We start from the raw sequence: 23,716 nt of genomic DNA, 5'->3' as shown, positions 1-23,716 counted from the left end.
CAATGATAGCAAGTAAACAAAACATGCGTCCTTGTAGCCTAATTAAAATGTGTCAAAGTTTCCATGTTTTTTATCGGTCGAACTTCTTTCGCACCGTACGTAGCCAACCCGTGCTAATCGTAGGTGTGGGAAACTCAACAAAACGACCGCTTATTGTTAGGTCACTTTACAACACTCGCAGTTACTTGTGTAATACATCGTTCTGCCCTTCATCTGAAGCTGCGTGCACGAGTCATAAAGCTTCAGTATCGTCTCCGCTCGCCATCACACACGGACGGACGGATGGCACAACTACGCACGCAGGTAAAAAATTAAAATTTAAAATTAATAAAAGTAAAATAAAATAAAAATCACGACGTTTCGGAGGCAACACAAGCTTCCGTCTTCAGGTGAAGACGGAAGCTTTTTTAAAATTTTTTACCTACGTGACTTTACCGAAAAAAACCTAAGAATATGGGAGGAGTCATCTCCACCGGGGGGGAGGAGTCATCTCCACCGGGGGGAGGAGTCATCTCCACCGGGGGAGGAGTCATCTCCACCGGGGGGAGGAGTCATCTCCACCGGGGGAGGAGTCATCTCCACCGGGGGGAGGAGTCATCTCCACCGGGGGGAGGAGTCATCTCCACCGGGGGGAGGAGTTATCTCCACCGGGGGGAGGAGGGTCACGCCCACAAGGGGGAGGAGTCACCTCCACTCACGTGCGGCCTCTACTTCCGGCTTCGTGACAGCCTGGGCGTTGTGCGGGCAGCAGCAGCAGTAGCAGCGTGACACAGGGACCAGGTGACAGAGACCCCAACACTCAGCAGGAACAGGGTAAGTCTATTGTGACAGAGACCCCAACACCAGGAACAGGGTAAGTCTGTGGTGACAGAGACCCCCAACACTCAGCTGAGACAGGGTGAGTCTATGGTGACAGAGACCCCCAACACTCAGCAAGAAACAGGGTAAGTCTATGGTGACAGAGACCCCAACACCCAGCAGAGACAGGGTAAGTCTATGGTGACAGAGACCCCAACACCCGGCAGAGACAGGGTAAGTCTATTGTGACAGAGACCCCAACACCAGGAACAGGGTAAGTCTGTGGTGACAGAGACCCCCAACACTCAGCTGAGACAGGGTGAGTCTATGGTGACAGAGACCCCCAACACCAGGAACAGGGTAAGTCTATGGTGACAGAGACCCCCAACACTCGGCAAGAGACAGGGTAAGTCTGTGGTGACAGAGACCCCAACACTCAGCAAGAAACAGGGTAAGTCTATGGTGACAGAGACCCCAACACCCAGCAGAGACAGGGTAAGTCTGTGGTGACAGAGACCCCCAACACTCAGCAAGAAACAGGGTAAGTCTATGGTGACAGAGACCCCAACACCCAGCAGAGACAGGGTAAGTCTGTGGTGACAGAGACCCCCAACACTCAGCTAAGACAGGGTGAGTCTATGGTGACAGAGACCCCCAACACCAGGAACAGGGTAAGTCTATGGTGACAGAGACCCCAACACCCAGCAGAGACAGGGTAAGTCTATGGTGACAGAGACCCCCAACACCAGGAACAGGGTAAGTCTATGGTGACAGAGACCCCCAACACTCGGCAAGAGACAGGGTAAGTCTGTGGTGACAGAGACCCCAACACCCAGCAGAGACAGGGTAAGTCTGTGGTGACAGAGACCACCAACACTCAGCAAGAAACAGGGTAAGTCTATGGTGACAGAGACCCCAACACCCAGCAGAGACAGGGTAAGTCTGTGGTGACAGAGACCCCAACACTCAGCAGAGACAGGGTAAGTCTATGGTGACAGAGACCCCAACACCCAGCAAGAGACAGGGTAAGTCTATGGTGACAGAGACCCCAACACTCAGCAGAGACAGGGTAAGTCTATGGTGACAGAGACCCCAACACCCGGCAGAGACAGGGTAAGTCTATTGTGACAGAGACCCCAACACCAGGAACAGGGTAAGTCTGTGGTGACAGAGACCCCCAACACTCAGCTGAGACAGGGTGAGTCTATGGTGACAGAGACCCCCAACACCAGGAACAGGGTAAGTCTATGGTGACAGAGACCCCCAACACTCGGCTAAGACAGGGTGAGTCTATGGTGACAGAGACCCCCAACACCAGGAACAGGGTAAGTCTATGGTGACAGAGACCCCCAACACTCGGCAAGAGACAGGGTAAGTCTGTGGTGACAGAGACCCCAACACCCAGCAGAGACAGGGTAAGTCTGTGGTGACAGAGACCCCCAACACTCAGCTGAGACAGGGTGAGTCTACGGTGACAGAGACCCCCAACACCAGGAACAGGGTGAGTCTATGGTGACAGAGACCCCAACACCCAGCAGAGACAGGGTAAGTCTATGGTGACAGAGACCCCAACACTCAGCAGAGACAGGGTAAGTCTATGGTGACAGAGACCCCAACACCCAGCAAGAGACAGGGTAAGTCTATGGTGACAGAGACCCCAACACTCAGCAGAGACAGGGTAAGTCTATGGTGACAGAGACCCCAACACTCAGCAGAGACAGGGTAAGTCTATGGTGACAGAGACCCCAACACTCAGCAGAGACAGGGTAAGTCTGTGGTGACAGAGACCCCAACACTCAGCAGAGACAGGGTAAGTCTATGATGACAGAGACCCCAACACTCAGCAGAGACAGGGTAAGTCTATGGTGACAGAGACCCCAACACTCAGCAGGGACAGGGTAAGTCTATGATGACAGAGACCCCAACACTCAGCAGAGACAGGGTAAGTCTATGGTGACAGAGACCCCAACACTCAGCAGGGACAGTGTAAGTCTGTGGTGACAGAGACCCCAACACTCAGCAGGGACAGGGTAAGTCTATGATGACAGAGACCCCAACACTCAGCAGAGACAGGGTAAGTCTATGGTGACAGAGACCCCCAACACCAGGAACAGGGTAAGTCTATGGTGACAGAGACCCCAACACTCAGCAGGGACAGTGTAAGTCTGTGGTGACAGAGACCCCCAACACCAGGAACAGGGTAAGTCTATGATGACAGAGACCCCAACACTCAGCAGAGACAGGGTAAGTCTATGGTGACAGAGACCCCCAACACCAGGAACAGGGTAAGTCTATGGTGACAGAGACCCCAACACTCAGCAGGGACAGTGTAAGTCTGTGGTGACAGAGACCCCAACACTCAGCAGAGACAGGGTAAGTCTATGGTGACAGAGACCCCAACACTCAGCAGAGACAGGGTAAGTCTATGGTGACAGAGACCCCAACACTCAGCAGAGACAGGGTAAGTCTATGGTGACAGAGACCCCAACACTCAGCAGAGACAGGGTAAGTCTATGGTGACAGAGACCCCAACACTCAGCTGAGACAGGGTAAGTCTATGGTGACAGAGACCCCAACACTCAGCAGAGACAGGGTAAGTCTATGGTGACAGAGACCCCAACACTCAGCTGAGACAGGGTAAGTCTTTGGTGACAGAGACCCCAACACTCAGCTGAGACAGGGTAAGTCTATGGTGACAGAGACCCCCAACACCAGGAACAGGGTAAGTCTATGGTGACAGAGACCCCAACACTCAGCAGGGACAGGGTAAGTCTATGGTGACAGAGACCCCAACACCCAGCAAGAGACAGGGTAAGTCTATGGTGACAGAGACCCCAACACTCAGCTGAGACAGGGTAAGTCTATGGTGACAGAGACCCCAACACTCAGCAGAGACAGGGTAAGTCTATGGTGACAGAGACCCCAACACTCAGCAGAGACAGGGTAAGTCTATGGTGACAGAGACCCCAACACTCAGCAGAGACAGGGTAAGTCTATGGTGACAGAGACCCCAACACTCAGCTGAGACAGGGTAAGTCTTTGGTGACAGAGACCCCAACACTCAGCTGAGACAGGGTAAGTCTATGGTGACAGAGACCCCCAACACCAGGAACAGGGTAAGTCTATGGTGACAGAGACCCCAACACTCAGCAGGGACAGGGTAAGTCTATGGTGACAGAGACCCCAACACCCAGCAAGAGACAGGGTAAGTCTATGGTGACAGAGACCCCAACACTCAGCTGAGACAGGGTAAGTCTATGGTGACAGAGACCCCAACACTCAGCAGAGACAGGGTAAGTCTATGGTGACAGAGACCCCAACACTCAGCAGAGACAGGGTAAGTCTATGGTGACAGAGACCCCAACACTCAGCAGAGACAGGGTAAGTCTATGGTGACAGAGACCCCAACACTCAGCAGAGACAGGGTAAGTCTATGGTGACAGAGACCCCAACACTCAGCTGAGACAGGGTAAGTCTATGGTGACAGAGACCCCAACACTCAGCAGAGACAGGGTAAGTCTATGGTGACAGAGACCCCAACACTCAGCTGAGACAGGGTAAGTCTTTGGTGACAGAGACCCCAACACTCAGCTGAGACAGGGTAAGTCTATGGTGACAGAGACCCCCAACACCAGGAACAGGGTAAGTCTATGGTGACAGAGACCCCAACACTCAGCAGGGACAGGGTAAGTCTATGGTGACAGAGACCCCAACACCCAGCAAGAGACAGGGTAAGTCTATGGTGACAGAGACCCCCAACACCAGGAACAGGGTAAGTCTATGGTGACAGAGACCCCAACACTCAGCAGGGACAGGGTAAGTCTATGGTGACAGAGACCCCAACACCCAGCAAGAGACAGGGTAAGTCTATGGTGACAGAGACCCCCAACACCAGGAACAGGGTAAGTCTATGGTGACAGAGACCCCAACACCCAGCAAGAGACAGGGTAAGTCTATTGTGACAGAGACCCCAACACTCAGCAGAGACAGGGTAAGTCTATGGTGACTGGCGGTCGACACAACCAGCGGCTCCTGCTTTCGCTGAAGTTATTCCGTCAAGCGCCACCGTCTTAACGTAGTTCACGTGTGCACTATGTCGGCCTCTTGAAACATTGAGAGAAAAGTTATGCACTGTACGAGGGTGGTCCAGGTGTATTGTGTCCCCCTCCCCCCAACTTCGTTCTCTAAAACTTTATATATTTTTTAAAAGTAAGCTTTATTTTAAACGTAGAAGTGAACATGCAAAGGGTAAACATGTTTCAATTAATTTTGGGGTGTCACAAGACGTCTTGGGCCACTCTGTAGAGCGTTATTTAGGAGCGGTGGCATAGTGGTTAGCGCACTGTGCTCGGATTGTAACCCGGCAAACTGGGGCTTGGGGTCGAGGCCGCTGCAGTGGCGAGTGATGTCCGAACGCGTCCACCCACCAACAACCAACACCTCCCATGGCCAGCGTGGTGAAGTATGGTGAAACATCCTAACGGAGACGGGCGTGGCTCGGCCTTCATCCCCCCACCCACACACACCACACACACACACACCACCCACACACCACACCACACACCACCCACACACACCACACACCCCCCACCCCCCCCACCCACACACCCACCCCCCACCCACACACCCCCCACCCCCCCCACCCACCCCCCACCCACACACCCCCCCACCCACACACCCACCCCCCACCCACACACCCCCCACCCCCCCCACCCACCCCCCACCCACACACCCACACACCCACACCCACACGCCACCCACACACCCCCACACACCACACACACACACACCACCCACCCACACACCACCAACCCACACACAACCCACCCCCCAGGCATGAATTGACAAAGAGGCTGAAAGCCATTGTGTAACAACAACATTTCATACGGGGTCAATACCCGGGTAGAGTCAGCGTTGACTACTACGCTGGGCATATTTTTTTGTACAACTTAATCTCTAATAGGCGCGGGGAAATTGTTTTGAAAGTGGTCTGCCCACATAGCTACATGGGGTGGCTGGGAGATGTGTAGCATTGTGTATGCACCCCCCCGCCGCCACTGAATCTCGGGCAGATATCCGCTTTCCTCCGCGGTGGGGGGCAGTTTCCCAAGTCGCGCACATCCGCAGGCTCCGTATAAAGATGTGGCTCCCATCGCGGCTGATGTTGCGTAAAATAAAATAAATATTTTAAAAAACTTTTTTAAAAACACGCTTTAATGAAATGTACCGTACGAGTAATGGCAGAACTCCACGACTCCAGGAAGTGGCCCCGAAGCTTGCCGTGACGTAAGGGACCGTGATGATTTACAGGCAACGTGAGTTGAGCGTGGACAATTAGACCCATAAAAAAGATTGTAAAAAAAATATGTTTAGTTTTTTATGATTGAATATAGTATTGTCATCAGTATGACATACCTATACCAAGTTTGCAGTCGACACGACATTAGGAAGACGGTTGAAATTGAGTTACAAAATTTGAGGATACGACAACAGAGTTAAATAAAAGCGTGTAAATGTTTTGGATTTTTTATGATAGAATATAGTCTTGTCATCAGTATGACATCAGTATGACCAAGTTTTCTGTCGATAGCACATTGGGAAGTGGTTAAAAATTGAGTTACAATATTTATTGAGGATACGACGACAGACGGAGTGAGTTAAATAAACGCGTGTAACAATAAAAAGCAGCCTCATTTTGCTTGGCCGTGCGAAGCGCCGCACGCCGAAACATCATCAACAACAAGAATGTCGGCGTCGCAGAGGACAAGTTGAGGCACAGCCCTGGCATTGTTTCTCTCCGCGAGAGAGAGAGATCCAAAGAGCGCAATTTGGCCTACTCTTCCACTCCGGCCAGTCGCCTTTGGAACGATGTCGGAGTACGGTACGAGTACCCCCCCCCCACGCTTCAGCCGGCCACGCCTACCTGCCGATCGACTCGCCGCGATGATTGTGTGTTTTGACAAATGCAGCTACTTCTTTGTCGTGATCCCCCCCCCCCCCCCGCGAGTATCCGGCCATGTCAACCATGTCTGAGGAGAGCAAAGCTGCAGCTTGCTGGCCGAATCGTCATGATCCCGGCAGAGGCCATACCCGGCCGCACCAGGGTCGCAAACGGGTACCCGTACCCGGCCGTACCCGTACCCTACCCGTACCCGGCCGGGTACGGGTAGGGTACGGGTATCGGGTACCTGATTGTGACCTCTGGGATGAAGCCATGGTGCAGGCGCGGGTGGGTTGATTCTAGGAACTTGAATTGTGAGAAGAGACAAGACGTTGGGAAATGAGTGACAAACGGTTACTCACCAGTGACTCACGGCCTACCCGTACCCGTACCCGGCCGCACCAGGGTCGCAAACTGGTACCCGTACCCGGCTGGGTACGGGTAGCCGTCTATCGGGTAGGGTACGGGTATCGGGTACCAGTTTGCTACCTCTGGATCCCTGCCAACGTGTGACTGCAGGTTTGACCTTTAAGGTGTCCCGGCTCGTGTAACCGACCCCTCCTATGCGACCACGCCCACGCGCTGTGGTGCGACGTGTGCAGATGGCGCACTGTGTGAGCAAGGTGGAGCTGAGCGTCTCGTGCGACAATCTCCTGGACAAGGACGCGGGCTCCAAGTCGGACCCTTTGTGCGCCGTGCTCATGGAAACGGGCGGAGCGTGGGTGGAGGTGACTCGTCATCACCGTCGTCGCCTCCGTCATCACCTTCATCATCACCGTCATCACCTTCATCATCACCGTCGTCACCTTCATCATCACCATCGTCACCTTCATCATCACCGTCGTCACCTTCATCATCACCATCGTCACCTTCATCATCACCGTCGTCGCCTTCATCATCACCGTCGTCACCTTCATCATCACCGTCGTCACCTTCATCATCACCGTCGTCGCCTTCATCATTACCATTGCCACAGTAGACTCATCACCGCCACCATCACCATCGAATCGTCATCGTAACCTTATCATCATCATCTCCATCATTATCGTCGCAACCATCACCTCCTCACACCGGGTCCGTCGTGGGGGTTGTTTGACCGTACTTCACCAATCTAGTCGGTGCGGGTTGGTGAACGGTGGGGGAGGGGGGGCCCGGAACAACTTCAGATTTCGCTGTCCACCGATGTTCAGTTTGCAAGCACAAGTTTGCGTTTTAAGTCAATGTAACAAACAATATATATTTCATGGAAGCTGGTTCGTAAGTGCGGGTACTTGTAAGTCGAGGACTGCCTGTACTCTAAATGCACGTTGATTCTAAATGTGGAGGGAACATTTGGAGGACCCGGAGAAAAATCCACGCGACCATGGGGAAACTCCAAATATACAAGCGTCGGGGTCAGGATCGATCCCGTGACCTCCTGCATGTTACGCGAGGGCGATAACGTCTCCAAATGTAGGGCTGCACCTTTACCTTTTCTTTCAATCGTTCCTTCAGATCGCGCGCACCGAGCGCATCAACAACTGCCAGAGCCCCAGCTTCTCGCAGCGCATCCCCCTCGACTACTGCTTCGAGCAGGTGCAGAAGCTGCGCCTCACCGTCTACGACGTCGACAACGTCAGCGTGCAGCTTGCCGACGACGACTTCCTCGGAGCGGCCGAGTGCTCGCTGGGCCAGGTGAGGGCACGCAACGGCGGACTCCGCTGGGTTCGAGACCACCGCCTGAATGTCTCCGGGACGGTGTTTGTCCTCGTGAGCCGGGTTTGGGGTGGGGGCACCCAACGCAATCACCCCACGCCTCTGTAGAACAAAACCGTAGCAAGCTTCTTCTTGGTTCTTTCGGTAAAGTCATGTAGAAGGGAAATAATAAAATAATAAAAATGAAACATAATAGTTAGTATGTTTTATTTTAATTATTTTAATAAAAATAAAACATAATTATGATGTTTTATATAAATTTTTATTATTTTATTATTTCCCTTCTACGTGACTTTACCGAAAGAACCAAGAAGATGAAGCCCTGCAGTCACGAAAGCTTTAAATCGAAACGTAGCAAGCTTCACAAATTCTCACGCTGTCATGTGTGTGCGTGTCCGCGAGTGTGCCTGCTTGTGTGGGGAGCGGTAGTGTAGCTGTTAGCGCGATGCACTTCGAACCCGGCGACCCGAGTTCGATTCCGGCTCGTGGCGCGTGGCCGAGCAACGGACGCTTGCTGCTGTACAGCGCAAGTCAATCGTTTGGCACGTAGACTATGCTCACCTGTGAAACACAGCGCCTTGGTGATTGCCTTGCGCTATACAGGTTAGAGCAAATACCAAATGTGCAATATCAACCATTGTTAGATACAGTGTTGTCCTTCTCCCGCAGCTCTGATCAGCACGGTTGGTTATGTACGATGCGAAAGAAGTTCATGCATATAACAGGGCTTATTTCAGGAGACTTCCAAAATATGGAGGAAGAAAAAAAACATTGGAAAGAGATGGAAAATCGCGCTCCTTGCAGCTCAGATGCTGAACCGCGTGCAAGGCAACGCTGACTTTGTTAGCCGCGTGCCCACGCTGCGAAGAAATGTCAAGCGCCAGGCAGTCCCACTTTACTGCGCTGTACAGCAGCCAGCAACGGATTCGTTCCGCTGCCCGAACGTGGCCGAATGTTTGTCGCGGTGCCCTCTGTTGACGGTGCATCGCCCTTGCAGGTGGTGTCGAGTAAGAAAATGACGGTGCCCCTGCTTCTGAAAAACGGGAAGCCTGCCGGAAAGGGAACCATAACCGTACGTACGCGATGACACGAGGAACGGTGACCGTCACGTCGCCCGCCCCACCCCCCATCCCTGTCCGTCCGTTTTTACGCCACGCGTTGTTTGGCACGATGTCCGACGTTTCGGTCCGCGTTCTTTTTTGGGCGAGGGGGGAGGCTTCTTCACGCGTCGGGAGCTTTGGACACTTTGTGGAAGCTGCCAGCAGGTGGAGTGAAGTGTCGGACGGGAAACCGAAAAAGGCCAAATGCGGCTCGACCCTTGAAAACGCATAGGAGAGCCGAGCCGGATTAACCACGGTGATGGTGCGTTCAGTTTTGTGTACGTGCCAAAGGATTCCGTTCGAAAACGATACCTTGATTGACACCGTCGTCTGTGTCCGGATGATTTGAAATGTTGACCGAGGCAAGACGAGAAATAAACTAAATTATAATCGACTTTTTATTTTACCAGGTAAGGCCCACTCAGCTGTATAGCTCTTTTTCAGAAGCAATCTGGCCACAAATTATAGCTCAACCAAGTGGGCTTGTCGCATGGAAATTTATAACAGCCAAATAATCTAAAAGCATGTTTTAAAATTTGGAGGGAAAACCCGGAGGACCTGGAGAAAAATCCACACGACTTCAGATAGATAGATAGATAGATCGTTTATTGTCATTGTCACCAGTACAACGAAATTTAAAATGCTCACCAGTCAGGGCATCATTCATAAATTTAAATTAAATAAAACAAGAAAATAAAAATAAAATTAAATGAAATTAAATGGAGAACATGCAGACTCCAAATATAGAGCAGCAGGCGTCAGGGTCAGGATAAAACCCACGACCTCCTGCACACCAGGAGAGGTAGTTAACATCTCGACACCAAGGGAAACTCGTCAGTGGTGGAGAGGAGCCTCCAAATTGAGTCTCGTACAGTAATCCATCGTTTAGCGCGGGAGATGTGTTCCTGAGAAGTGCCGCGCTAAGTGAAAACCACGTTGAGCGGGGAGTTTCTGTACTGCATCACATTTTGCACGTTAAAAACATCGGCCCTGTGTTTTTTTTGCCTGTTTTTCTTTTTACGTGAACGACCACAGGTCATGGCAGAAGAGATCAAGGACAACCGAGTGCTCACGTTGGAGGTGGAAGCGTCGAACCTTGACAAAAAGGTGACGTGTGGGGCCTGAGATTTTAAGATAGAGGGAGCTCTTGGGGAGCTCCTGTAAGAGGGTAGATTTGACCTTCTCTTACACACTGGCTAAGACGGTCTCGGAAGAGGCGGGAGAATAAACTCGTGATGTTGATTCTTCTAAATGTGGGGGGGGGGGGAAATCGGATGACCCGGAGAAAAATTCCATGCTACCACGGGCAGAGAGACATGCATACAGGCGTATAATTTTAGATTTGAAGTTTTCGTGACTGCAAGGATTCATACTCTTTGGTTTTGTCGGTAAAGTCACGTAGGTAAAAAATTTAGATGAATTAAATCACGACGTTTCGGGCGCAACACAAGCGTCCTTCTTCAGGTCTGGACAACTTCGCGAAAGCACACCGCTTAAGTGTGACCACACTTAAGTGTGATCATTTATTAAAATTTTTCATCTACGTGACTTTACCGAAAAAAGCAGAGTATACAGGCGTATATTTTTGGTTCTTTCGGTAAAGTCACGTAGAAGGGAAATAATAAAATAATGAAAATAAAACATAATAAAATAATTCTCACGACGTTTCGGCCACAGTGTCTGAATGAACTGTCTTTCCGACAGACCTGTTCTTCACCTGAGGACGGCTGCTTGCGTTGTGGCCGAAACGTCGTGAGAATTCTTTTATTATGTTTTATTTTTATTATTTTATTATTTCCCTTCTACGTGACTTTACCGAAAGAACCAAGAAGATGAATCCCTGCAGTCACGAAAGCTTTAAATCGAAATTTAGGCGTATATTTGTCGTGATCAAACCCACAATCTCCTGTACACCAGGCGGGGTAGTTAACATCTCGCCACGGATGTGAGGGCACGGGATGACTGGCGCGCTCTGTTGCCGCGTTCGTAACAAACGCGTTTGTCCCGCAGGACTTCATGAGCAAGTCTGATCCGTTCCTGGAATTTTACAAACAAGGCATCGACGGGAAGTGGCAGCTGGTTCACCGCACAGAGGTAATGAAAACGAAAAAAAGAAATGTCCAGCGATTTCACGAATTCAATTATGTTCTGGCTTTGCGCAAGATCGCCTCTGTGCTCGTAATCATGCCGGCATGACGTTTAATCGTTGGGGCCAGACTTAATTTTGGTTTGTGAGTTATTACAATCTGTGTCTTTTTTTCTTTTTTTTACCAGGTGGTGAAAAATAACCTCAACCCGAAGTGGAAAACGTTCCAGATATCACTGCAGAGCCTTTGCAACGGTGAATTGGATCGACCCATCAAGGTGGAGTGAAACCTTTGTCCAGCTGTTCATCCATCCATCACCCTCTCTCCCTATTTGTCTATCCGTGCCGGTCTTCTGTCTGTCAAACCTGTCCATTCGACTGCGGGAGTGCCAAGGCGAGAGTTTGCTGTGTGTGCGCACGTGTCCGTGAGTGTGCCTGCTTGCGTTGGGGAGCTGTAGTGTCGCGGTTAGCGCGATGCACTTCGAACCCGGCAACCCGAGTTCGATGATTCCCGTTCATGACCACCAACGCCAGTGACGGTTATCTGAACTTGTCCTGGGCTTGCCCTAGGTCGACTCGGCCTCAAATGAGTAAACTTTGCCACTAGGGGGACAACGGTAGCCGGGGGCGTAAGTGCTGGCGACCCACCCCCGTCGTGTGCCATGCCGGCCTTCATAGACTCTCGCTAAACAGCACTTGCACGAAAGTGTCTATACAGGGGGTCTTTGTGCGTGGCGTGCGTTTGTCTTTGTGCACGTTGTGCGTGCGTACGTGCGTCACGCAGGCGGCGTGCATGGACATGGACGAGGATGGCAGCTCGGACCTCATCGGTGAGGCCGAGACGACGGCCACGGCGCTTCTCAAAGCTCGCGACGGCGCGGTGAGAGATCGTGGGGCTCACGTAACATCGCTCACCCCCCCCCCCCCCCCCCCCCCTTTGCCCTCTGTCTCTCGCTCTGTTTCTTTGTCTGCTGCGGTGTCTCTCCCCCGCTCCCTGTCTCTTCTCTGTCCTGCTCCTGTCTCCGCTATCTGCCAGGTGTCCTGTAGTGACGCTGATGACGACGGATCACATGACCTCATTGGGGAATTTGAGACGTGCATGAAAAAGCTGCTCGAAGCTCAGACGACTTCGGTGAGACAGATTTTTATTTTTTCTGTCGCTCTTAACCGTCTCATTTTCCGCAAACTCCTTACTTGCGCATGTGTTCTACCTTTTTGGTGTGGCCCGGACTGCACGCAGGGCTATCAAACGCACGTGACCTTCGCATGCAGGGCACGTGCAGCCGACTGCTTGGCTCTTTGCTTTCTCTGACGTTCTGTACGTACGTACGTTGAACTTATTTTTCGTACCGTACGTAGCCAACCCCTGGCTGATCGTGCTTTACCAGTGAGCTCCCTCTCGAGGATACTTTGCCTACTCTTTCACGCTGGTAAGACATCTTTTGAAGAGGTGGGGGATTACCCAGCTTTAGGAAAGTTGCACCTCGATTTAAAGCTTTCGTGACTGCAGGGATTCATTTTCTTGGTTCTTTTGGTAAAGTCACGTAGAAGGGAAATAATAAAATAATAAAAATAAAACATAATAAAATACAATTCTCACGACGTTTCGGCCACAACTCAAGCAGCCGTCCTCAGGTGAAGAACAGGTCTGTCGGAAAGACAGCGTCTGAATGAGCACCACCAAGCTTAAATATACGCTGCCAAGCTTGGTGGTGCTCATTCAGACGCTCTCTTTCCGACAGCCCTGTTCTTCACCAGAGGACGGCTGCTTGCGTCGTAGCCGAAACGTCGTGAGATATGAATTTTATTATGTTTTATGTGTATTATTTTATTATTTCCCTTCTACGTGACTTTTACCGAAAAAACCAAGAAGATGAAAGTTGCACCGTCGTTTCAACCACTGTGCCCGCGAGTCTAAATCGGCGACCTCGAGGTGACAGCTCCGGGGAGCTTCCCTGCGCATGGCACCACGGCAGCGGTAGCAGCAGCAGCAGCGGCAGCAGCAGCAGCGGCAGCAGCAGCAGCAGCAGCTGGCAGCAGCAGCAGCGGCAGCAGCAGCAGCAGCAGCGGCAGCAGCAGCAGCGGCAGCAGCAGTGGCAGCAGCAGTGGCAGTAGCAGCAGCAGCGGCAGCAGTGGCCACGTAGGGCCTTTTTGAGTCTCGTCTGAAGTGACGCCAATTTTGTTTTCTTGGCCTCGGCAGGTGGAGATCGACTGCATCAACCCAAAGAAGAAGAAAAAGAGCAGCTACAAAAACTCGGGGAAGATCCGCTTCCGATCGGCCAAGGTATTTCCTTGCAGCATTCGGCCCACTGCTGGATGAAGGCCTCTCCTCCTCTCCATCAGTCCCGTCTTTTTTTTCTTGGTCGTTCCCGGCCTCCCGTTCCACTCGCATGACAGCAGCCGCTTGTGTCCCGTGGTGGTATTGTATTCGGCACAGGCTGCACTCATAATGTGCGCGGCATGTCGGCGCGAGTTGTGGTTAACTGCTCACTCTGCTCTATCCCATGGCCGAGCGGATGAGTGGAGGCGGCGTTGTTGTTGTTGTTTTGTACCGATCTTGGCTGTCCGATAGGTGGATGTCGCCTATTCCTTCCTGGATTACATCATGGGCGGCTGTCAGATCAACTTCACGGTGAGTTTGGTTTAAACTTCCTAAATCTGCCCTCGAATTTTAACTCTGCCCCGGTTGTTATATGACAGTGGCGCTTAACTCGCTTCCCACCCCCCACTTCCTCTCCTGACTTCCCAGCATGAGCCTTAGGAAATGAAGAGCAATTTAATAACAGCTGGGGAGATTAACACGTGAAAGTTCTCTGTCTGCTACTAATATTACTCGCTGGTCGACAGATCGAGCCCCAGGGGGAGTGTTCATTTTGTGAACGAGATTGGTGACGGAAATATTCATCAAAAAAGTCGATGGCTCTGACTGGTCGCCCGCCAAACAAACACCCAAAGCACGACTGACTGCGATGACATGAACGAGTGTGAGTGAGGACTTAGACCAAGATAATTTAGCAACGTTACTCGGGACAGCAGTGCACCGAGGAAGACCGAACGTGGTACGCTTTGAAAATGTCGATTTGTGTCTAAACATTGACCTGGTTTATCGAGCGCCTGACCTGACAATATTGGCGGGGAGAAGGGAAATCGTTCGCACCCCTCACACCAACATCTAACAACTAAATAGCGTCTGACCTGAGCGCTCGACCACTTTAGTCGACCAGACTAAAAGAGAATGCTTCGATGAAATCCACCGACTTTAAGCCTCGACTAAATCTGCACGGGTTGCTCGCCGCACCGAGACTCAAAGCTCCGACGAACATAAAAATTTCTGCCTCGTGAATTCTGGTAAAACGGTGACGGGGTGACGGGCATCTCGTGCGGACCCGACACAGGTGGGGATCGACTTCACGGGCTCCAACGGAGACCCACGCTCCCCGGACTCGCTGCACTACCTCAGCCCCACGGGACTCAACGAGTACCTGGAAGCCCTGTGGTCCGTGGGCATGGTGGTGCAGGACTACGACACGTGAGTGCTTTGGCCCACCCCCCACCCTGCCCCCTACGTCCAGAGGATCTCTGGATAGAATGCCACGTGGGGGTACTCCCCCCCCCCCCCCCTCCCTCCATTCAATATCAATAAAACACACAGGCCCATTGTGGTGCCAGTCATCTCAGTCGGTCAACCCATGGCACATGGGTCTTGTCCCGTGACCACCTGCCAGCGGGCGTTCGACACTTCACGTGACCTGAAAGTGCACTTAGCCTGGCACAAGCGCCGTGGTGATGTCACATCCACCGAGTGGCGAATGGCGGTGGTTGTTGTTGCTACGGATTCCCGGCCACTACTTATCATCAGCGACGATTTTATGAACCAGCTCCTGGGCCACCTCCTCCCTTCGGTTAACTCTGCACCTGCTGCGAGTGTGCAGTCATTCACGCTGCTGGCAATACCCCCCCCACAACCCCCCCCCCCTTGTGCGCAAATGCTGACCCTCACGGGTGCTCGCTCACACCACTTGCCCCAACAGCCCAACAAAGGCCCCACTGGCCTATCGTTGTTTTTGTTGCCCATTCGAAAGTCAAAACGTGACTCCCTCGCACACGAACGTGGAGCACTGCACATCTCCATTATAGAGCCCCGAGCCAGCGGTGGAATTTCCCTATTCCTATGGCGGGGGCCAGAGAATCCACCAGCCAACCACGCTTCACCTCCAAAGGGGTGAAGGTGCAGCCCTGCCGATGCCACTCACTCCTGGCAGAAGGTGTTTGGCCTACTCTTCCATGCTGGGCAGATGTCTTTGAAGGGGGTGGGAGTACCCACACTTTACCCCACCACACGTGAGTTGCCTACCAAGTAGCTGTGGTCTGCTGCTGCTGGGTCGGCGGTGGTGGGGAGAGGGGAGGGGGGTGGATCTGAGAAACTTGCCTCATTGCTCCAACTTCCACGCCGGGAATTCGTGCCCATGACCTCTGGTTTGCAGTTTCAGTTTGCTAACCAATACATGTTAGTATGACGGTATATCCGTCAGTTTAAATATGTATTTAGAAATATGTATTTATACACATTTGTACACTTTGGGGCGCCACGGTAGTGCACTGTTATCTATCTCGCCTGGGATGCAGTTGGTCGTGCATTCGGTCCCGACCCTGATGCCTGTGTATTTGGAGTTTGCAAGTTCTCCTTGTGGGCGCGTGGATTTTGCTACGGGTCCTCCACATTTAGAATCGTCGTGCGTTTTAAAGTATTTGGCCGCTATAAATGTCCACATGATAAGCCGCTTTGTAGAGCCATCATTTGTGGCCAGGTCGCTTCTGAAAAAGAGGTGCTGATAGCTCGTTGGGCTGCTTTGCCTGGTAAAATACAAAAAACATTATTAAATAAATACAATTAGAATTCCTTATAAGGGAAACAAATACCAATGAATAACAATTGAATGATTACCAATCTATATAATTACAATACCCTCCCCCTCTTTGCCTCAAATCACTGCACCAGATTGAATTGAATTAGATGATGACGTCACCCTGCTGCTGCTGCTCTATTTAAGACCGGAAGCAACAGGAGAGCTTCACCATTTTTGCCCGATGAAGCTGATTGTAATTATCAGCGAAACGTCAAACTACTAAAATTTTAAAATGCTGTTGATTCTTTCTTCAGCACACCGGTGGGCTAAAGTAGTGAACTATTTGTCCTTTGATAACGTGACACATTTTTTACTGTTTGGACGTGTCGGGTGGTGGAGGGTTACGACACATTTATAAATAACGCGATCTGACCCAAAAACCTATATTATGAATAATATTGGTCGCGAAAGCCTACGTCTTAAAAAAACATCGTTTTAGTATTGTCATGCTGTTGTGTGTTTAATGTGCATGTGACATCGCTGTGTCTGTGCATCCTTGTGTCTGCCCACAGCGAGCTCGCACGATCTCTGCACCCCCAAAAAACAAGCCGTTAAATCTGACATGAATTTTAAATTACATCAGGCCTCAGTTCAGTGAAAAATAATGAAATTTGTTTTTCACCGTTCCAGGGACAAGATGTTTCCTGCCTTTGGATTTGGTGCTCAAATCCCTCCAACCTTCCAGGTCTGGTGAAATGACGCTTTCTATTTTGTTTTGTCCGCTGCCTGACATTGCTGCTGGCTGAGAAGGATAACCTGAAAAATCCTTCGGGTTTCCACAGTCGGTACAATGAATATCCGTGTTTGTCTTTGCGTTGGGCCACGTGCTAGTTTTATTTCGGTCGAATTTTGGTACGAAACCACAAACTGCTACGTGACTTCGCTGATTGGCTGACCTGGTAATATTGCGGTGGAGGGGGGCACACTTCCCCCCACCGCTTACACGAACATTTAACAACTAAGTGACTAAATATATATTTTTGGGTTCTTTCGGTAAATTCACGGAGATGGGTTGAAAGAAAAAAAACTACGACGTTTCGATCGCAACACAAGCGGTCCTGATGACGACCGCTTGTATTGCGATCGAAACGTCGTAGTTTTTTAAAAATTTTCTTTGAACCTACCCACGTGACTTTACCGAAAGACCCAAAAAACATAAAGCTTTCGTGACTTGCAGGAATTCAAGTCAAGTTTTAAGTGACTAAATGTTTGACTGCTTTAGTTAACCGATTAAGAGAACGGTTTAAATGAAATCCACAGACTTCAGTCAACCTGGCCAAGGGCTCCGACTGAATTAGACGATAACGCTAGGGCTGCCTGTGTCGCCTGCAGGTGTCGCACGAGTTTGCCCTCAACTTCAACCCCACCAACCCCTACTGCGTCGGTCAGTGCTGGTCCCCCCTCCCCCTCCCTCGCAAGCCGTCCATCCGTCGCCTTCGTTTCGTATTCCCACGCTTGCCGTGCACTCGTCGAATCGTGTCGCATTCTCTGTATTTATAAGAAGCTCCAGATTATAAGATACCCCCCCACACACACACCAATTTGTGTGTGTTATCCATAGAATACGGTGTTTGATAGCCGATTTCGTTTTGAAAAGGTTGAGCCACAAAATGAACGTTTTAATATGCCTGCAGCATGAAAGTTTTACTGTCTCAGGCGGTACCCAAAGGTGAGATGTCTGGGCAGTGGGGACCCGTGGCGCGGTGATAAGGTGCAGCAGCAGCGCGCTCGCGACTTGTTGCAGAGGTCCGCGGTACAAATCCGGCAGGCCACCCTGGTTAATACTGCAGCTGTTATTAACCATGTGATGCACGTCGTCCGCTTCACAGTGTACGTTACAGATCCCGTGACGTAAGTTGACAAGAGTAGGCCATTGTGCGTCCGGCATCCTGGTCTACAGTAGCCACATTTTTATAGTACTTGCTGAATTAAATTGGGATTATACATAAAAACATTGCTCCCTGCCCCCTCCACACTGCTGTGAAACTACAGCAGGCTGTGTCTGTGAAACAGCGCCTTCGTGATAACCTCATGCTGTAAGAGTGGCACACGGATGCCAAATGTCGTCGCGCTTTCATTCGACGGACTGCGATGACTCGCTCGCTTGCCATCGCGCGCGTACGACAGGCGTGCAGGGGATCGTGGAAACGTACCGCAACTGCCTGCCGCAGATCCGCTTCTACGGGCCCACCAACTTCGCTCCCATCATCCAGCAGATCGCCCGCTTTGCCGCCGCCGCCCAGCAGCTGCCCACAGCCACGGTGGGTGGGCACCACGCTTGGCACCGCGCTTGGCCACCGACATTGGCACCACGTGACACAGAGCCACGCTTCCTCCCTCTTCGCTACGCCTGCTCTCCCTCTATGATCGCTGTGATAGACGGAGGCCGCAGACACGGCGGCACTGGACCCAATTATCCGCTCTACCATTTTACAGTAGCGATGGCCTTTGACGTGAGTCCCGTTCCGAAATCGTACGCCAGATAGACGCGAGCCATTGGGGGAGAGCTGTGTGTGCAGGAGCAGGGGAGTTGTTGAATTTCAATGGCCTTTCCACACGTTACCATCGTCGTTGTTATTTTGAGCCTGTAACTTAAGCTCTAGGTAAGGCCCACTGAGCTATACAGCTCTTTTTCAGAAGTGACCAGGCGAAACCGGAGGACCTGGAGAAAAATCCATGCGTCTACGGTCAGAGGATATATGCAAACTCCAAATATACATGCATCAACAGGGTTGGTATTGAACCCACGACCACCTGCATACCAGGCGAGGTAGTTAACATCTCGCCACCGTAGCGCCCTGCCCCATAATTCCCCCCCGTTCTTTCCTTTCCATTCTAAAAAGAAAAAAAAGGGGCTATCGTGGAATTTATTTTTTGGTTAGCTTCCGAACACACCGCCCCCTTTATTGCGTTTTCCCTCCTGCGCTCGCTCTCTCGCTTGCAGCAATACTTCGTGCTGCTCATCGTGACGGACGGTGAGATCACGGACATGGCGGAGACGCGCGCGGCCATCGTGGCCGCGTCGCGCCTGCCGCTATCGCTCATCATCGTGGGCGTCGGCGCTGCCGATTTCACCGCCATGGAGGTGCTGGACGGAGACGGGGGGGGCCCCCTCCGCACCGTGGCGGGGGAGCCGGCCACACGTGACATCGTCCAGTTCGTGCCCTACAAGCAGTTCAAGCAGGTACGCCAGGCGCCGGGGGGGGGGGCGGGTGGGCAAACAGATTGAGACGCCAACGATAGATGGAGGCTGGCGCGTGGATAGGATGGGAGAGTGGCATGGATGAGATGGGAGACGGAGAGTGGGCATTGATTTTTATCGAAAATATTTCCAGGCAATGCTTTATGGCCTCGTTCCCCACTGTGTGTTGTAACGGTTTCCATGTGGTGTTGTTCGTGCCACTCAGATGCCAAAGGAAGCACTGGCCCGGGCAGTTCTGGCCGAAATCCCCCAGCAGCTGACCACGTACTTCAAGCAGCGCAACATGGGTCCAGCCAACGTTCCTCGCACCTAAGGGCACACACACACACAGCAACATACACACGTAGCACGCCACGCCACACCGCACGCAACACACACACACACACACACCCACGGTGAAACACGCGCTCGCAGTCGCACACACTTGCGTACAACATACACGTGCATGCTTGAATGTTTACTTACACACGTGCACTCACACATGCACAAGCTGTTGTTGACAGCACGGATGGCTGGGAAGGGGAGTTCCAGACAACAGGGGACAGCAAAGGTTGACTGGGGACTTCGATGGAAAGCCTCGCTTGCCAGAGCGGAGAGAGAGTTAGATGAGAGGGCGAAGGTAGACAGGCATGAGCTCATTGGAGGATGCTGAAGACAGCGAGTGTGATACTATGTAGGTTCTAGTATGCAGGTATATATTTTATATTTTTATAGATTATGGATCCCTGCAGTCATGAAAGCTTCAAATCAATATCGCACCCATATAGGCGCATTTGTTTCGATCCTTTCAGCACCCACATAGGTGTGAGGGGACACCTAGCTCGCCACCAATGCATCCTGGTTGAGGCTCCAAGAAATGTGGCAGCTTTGGAAAAGGGGACGAGGAGGTCCGTTACGTTGTCTCGGCGATGAAGAGACAGGGCCCCCCCCCCCCCGTCCGTTGTCTGAGCAGAGCGGCGCTCCGATGTTTGTGGAAGATTTTTTTTTCCCTGCGCAGCCTGATTGCTCCCCGTCGGTGATAAACATGGGATCTGTCAAACCATGCAAATATTGATTTGCAAAAGACGGTTGACCATGTGCCGAATATTGTGTGAACCATTTATGGATAACCCCACTAAAAATATATATATAGAAAATAATTGTAGGGAATACTACTTATATTTCCATAGGTTCTAGATATCTTAATCTCAGTACACTTATTAAATATTTGAATAATCTCTGTATATCATGGAGCCATCACTTTCACAGTATGGGGCTGCACTATGGCGAGATGTTAACTCCCTCACCTGGTATGCAGAAGGTCGTGTGGATTCTTCTCCAGGTCCTCTGGTTTTTCCCTCCACATTTAAAATCAATATGCATTTCCATTATTTAGCTACTATACATTTCCACATCGTAAGCCACTGCGTTGTGCAATCATTTGTGGCCAGGTCGCTTCTAAGAAAGGGCTACTATCTAGCACCGTGGGCCTTACCTGCTAAAATAGTTAAGTTTTTAGTTTACAATATGCACTTGCCTGTTGATAAGAGAATCGGTGGTCGTCGGATAATTGATGGAATATCTACGAATGGATCATCCTGTAGGTGTTACAATTGTCACTGGGCGAGGCTGTGTTCGCCTTGGGAATAACCCCCATGTTTTGGCGGCAAATGGATGTTTTCACGTTACACCAGCTAGATGTTGACATTCCAGCATGCATGTATGTATGTATGTTGAACTTCTTTCGCAACATCCGTAGCCAACCGTGCTCATCAGAGGTGCGGGGGAAGGACAACAAACTAAACACGAAAAGTATAAGGGAAGCATAGTTAAGTGTTTCACGTAGTTATATTTCCCCATTACACGCAGCCCCGTCGCGTCGAGGGGGCTGATTGAGGTTCGGCACCCCACTTTTAAATTCGTATAATCAATTTAAAAAATGTTACATTCCCTTTCCCCATACATAATGGGCGAGAGCTAGATCATCAATACAGACAAATCAAATCGTAACGTGACGCTCTGTTTAGTGTTTCATATTTGTTTACAGTTTGTTTAGCATTGACTTCAATTTTTTTGTCAGTTTAACACGTAGGCTTTCACGACCAATATCATCCATAATACAGGTTTTTAAATCCTTTATATTAAGTTCGCATGCTTGCTTGCTTGCGTGCTTGCTTGCTTACGACCGTGCAAATCTTTCGGTCGTTTTTTAACCCACTTCCCGTGATCCAATCGAGCTGACATTTTCCACACAGACTCGTTGTGCCAGACAATTAATGTTCGTGAAAAAAAATTCCCAAAATTTTACACTTTTTAGGCAAAAAAAAATTATTTTACATATATTCAAATAGAACTCATTCATCGCTTTGGCTGAACGTCACAGTATAAGAGCCCAGAGCGTAACCCGTCCACAGGCCGTGGCGGAGTAGCGCAGTTGGTAGCGCCCTCGCTTCCCATGCCAAAGGTCGCGGGATCGATCCCCGCGTCCTCCATAGGCGAATATATTTTAAATCCTTTATATTAAGTTCGCTGCCACGCATATAAAGGATTTATAGTGAAAAACTTTGTTTTTACGGGTTATACTTATTTTGGGTTAGATTGCATAAATATATAAATGTATCGTCAGGTGGTGGCTGGTTTAACGACACATTTATATCCACGATGTAAGCTAACAAAAAACTTATGGAGTTGTGTTCACACGTTTATCGTATTCTTAGGACTATAGACACTTTCCACCCCTCTATTGTGAAGCAAAAGTTGGGGATGGGTCTTATAAATATGGTGGCTTTGTGCCGTGACCAGATGTGTCTAACTTTATTGACACCGTTCACAGGTTTTGGCTGCGTCTTATTGTACCCAAGTTTGCAATGGAGTTTGCCACCTGTCCTGGTTTTTCCCAGGATGTCCTCTTTTCTGAGGTAGTGCTGAAATCTCCTGGGACAATTAAAAGTTCCAGTTTTTGTGAGTTTTGTAATAATGTACCACTCAAGACATAGTTCTCCCCTGTTGTCGTCTTATGAGATTTTTTTTTTCTTCCCATGACATGTCCAGTTTTTTGTACCGCGGAGCTGGCAACCGCAGTTGGTGTGAGAACTAAAACACAAACTCCTTTTTATGGTCATAAAAATACAGGGACTCCTCGACTTATGAACGAGTTGGGGTTCCAGAGGTCTGTACGTAAGTCGATTCGTTCGTAAGTCCAACTTTACTCCGGTCGAATCCAAACACGTTGTACGGCATGTACACTAAACAAGGGGAATGGCTAAATTTCGATTTAAAGCTTTCGTGACTGCAGGGATTCATCTTCTTGGTTCTTTCGGTAAAGTCATGTAGAATGGAAATAATAAAATAATAAAAATAAAACATAATAAAATAATTCTCACGACGTTTCGGCCACAACGCAAGCAGCCGTCCTCGGGTGAAGACCAGGTCTGTCGGGGAGACAGCGTCTAAATGACGCTATCTGAATGACGCTGTCTGAATGACGCTGTCTCCCCGACAGACCTGGTCTTCACCTGAGGACGGCTGCTTGCGTTGTGGCCGAAACGTCGTGATAATTATTTTATTATGTTTTATTTTTATTATTTTATTACTTCCCTTCTACGTGACTTTACCGAAAGAACCAACAAGAAGGGGAATGGCTTTACAAGTTGTATAATCTGACGATGTAGATGCCACTGGTTCTTTATGTACTGCAGATGTAGATGCCACTGGTTCTTTATGTACTGCATATGTAGATGCCACTGGTTCTTTATGTACTGCAGATGTAGATGCCACTGGTTCTTTATGTACTGCAGATGTAGATGCCACTGGTTCTTTATGTACTGCAGATGTAGATGCCACTGGTTTTTTATGTACTGCAGATGTAGATGCCACTGGTTCTTTATGTACTGCAGATGTAGATGCCACTGGTTCTTTATGTACTGCAGATGTAGATGCCACTGGTTCTTTATGTACTGCAGATGTAGATGCCACTGGTTCTTTATGTACTGCAGATGTAGATGCCAC

General features: G+C 50.3%; 1 protein-coding gene across 4 annotated transcripts; it reads left to right on the top strand.

The window, feature by feature from the left end:
* Nucleotides 1-685: 685 nt before the first annotated feature.
* LOC133356006 (copine-1-like) lies at nucleotides 686-23,068 on the top strand. Of its 4 annotated transcripts, none has more exons than XM_061573492.1 (16): nucleotides 686-813; nucleotides 7,342-7,467; nucleotides 8,234-8,413; nucleotides 9,432-9,506; nucleotides 10,570-10,641; nucleotides 11,545-11,628; nucleotides 11,809-11,898; nucleotides 12,657-12,752; nucleotides 13,821-13,904; nucleotides 14,193-14,252; nucleotides 15,016-15,149; nucleotides 17,158-17,212; nucleotides 17,860-17,911; nucleotides 18,655-18,788; nucleotides 19,472-19,711; nucleotides 19,935-23,068. In XM_061573492.1, the coding sequence occupies exons 2-16, from the start codon at nucleotides 7,342-7,344 to the stop codon at nucleotides 20,040-20,042; spliced, it is 1,590 nt and encodes a 529-aa protein (XP_061429476.1). In that variant the 5' UTR covers nucleotides 686-813; the 3' UTR covers nucleotides 20,043-23,068. The 4 variants fall into 4 exon arrangements, with proteins under 4 accessions (XP_061429476.1, XP_061429477.1, XP_061429474.1 ...); XM_061573493.1 differs by lacking the exon at nucleotides 686-813 and adding an exon at nucleotides 4,366-4,399; XM_061573490.1 differs by lacking the exon at nucleotides 686-813 and adding an exon at nucleotides 4,750-4,789.
* Nucleotides 23,069-23,716: the final 648 nt, after the last annotated feature.

Source organism: Lethenteron reissneri, chromosome 52 (genome assembly GCF_015708825.2).
Source record: "Lethenteron reissneri isolate LAM-NWPU_2019-01 chromosome 52, ASM1570882v1, whole genome shotgun sequence".
Taxonomy (NCBI): domain Eukaryota; kingdom Metazoa; phylum Chordata; class Hyperoartia; order Petromyzontiformes; family Petromyzontidae; genus Lethenteron; species Lethenteron reissneri.
This window is presented reverse-complemented; position numbering and strand designations above follow the sequence as displayed.

Excerpts from the sequence above, each read along its gene's own strand:
- LOC133356006 (XM_061573492.1), top strand. The coding sequence starts at position 7,342 with ATGGCGCACTGTGTGAGCAAGGTGGAGCTGAGCGTCTCGTGCGACAAT. Across the intron at positions 11,629-11,808 it reads AGCTGGTTCACCGCACAGAG|GTGGTGAAAAATAACCTCAA; the intron begins GTAATGAAAACG and ends TTTTTTTACCAG. Across the intron at positions 15,150-17,157 it reads GTGGTGCAGGACTACGACAC|GGACAAGATGTTTCCTGCCT; the intron begins GTGAGTGCTTTG and ends TCACCGTTCCAG.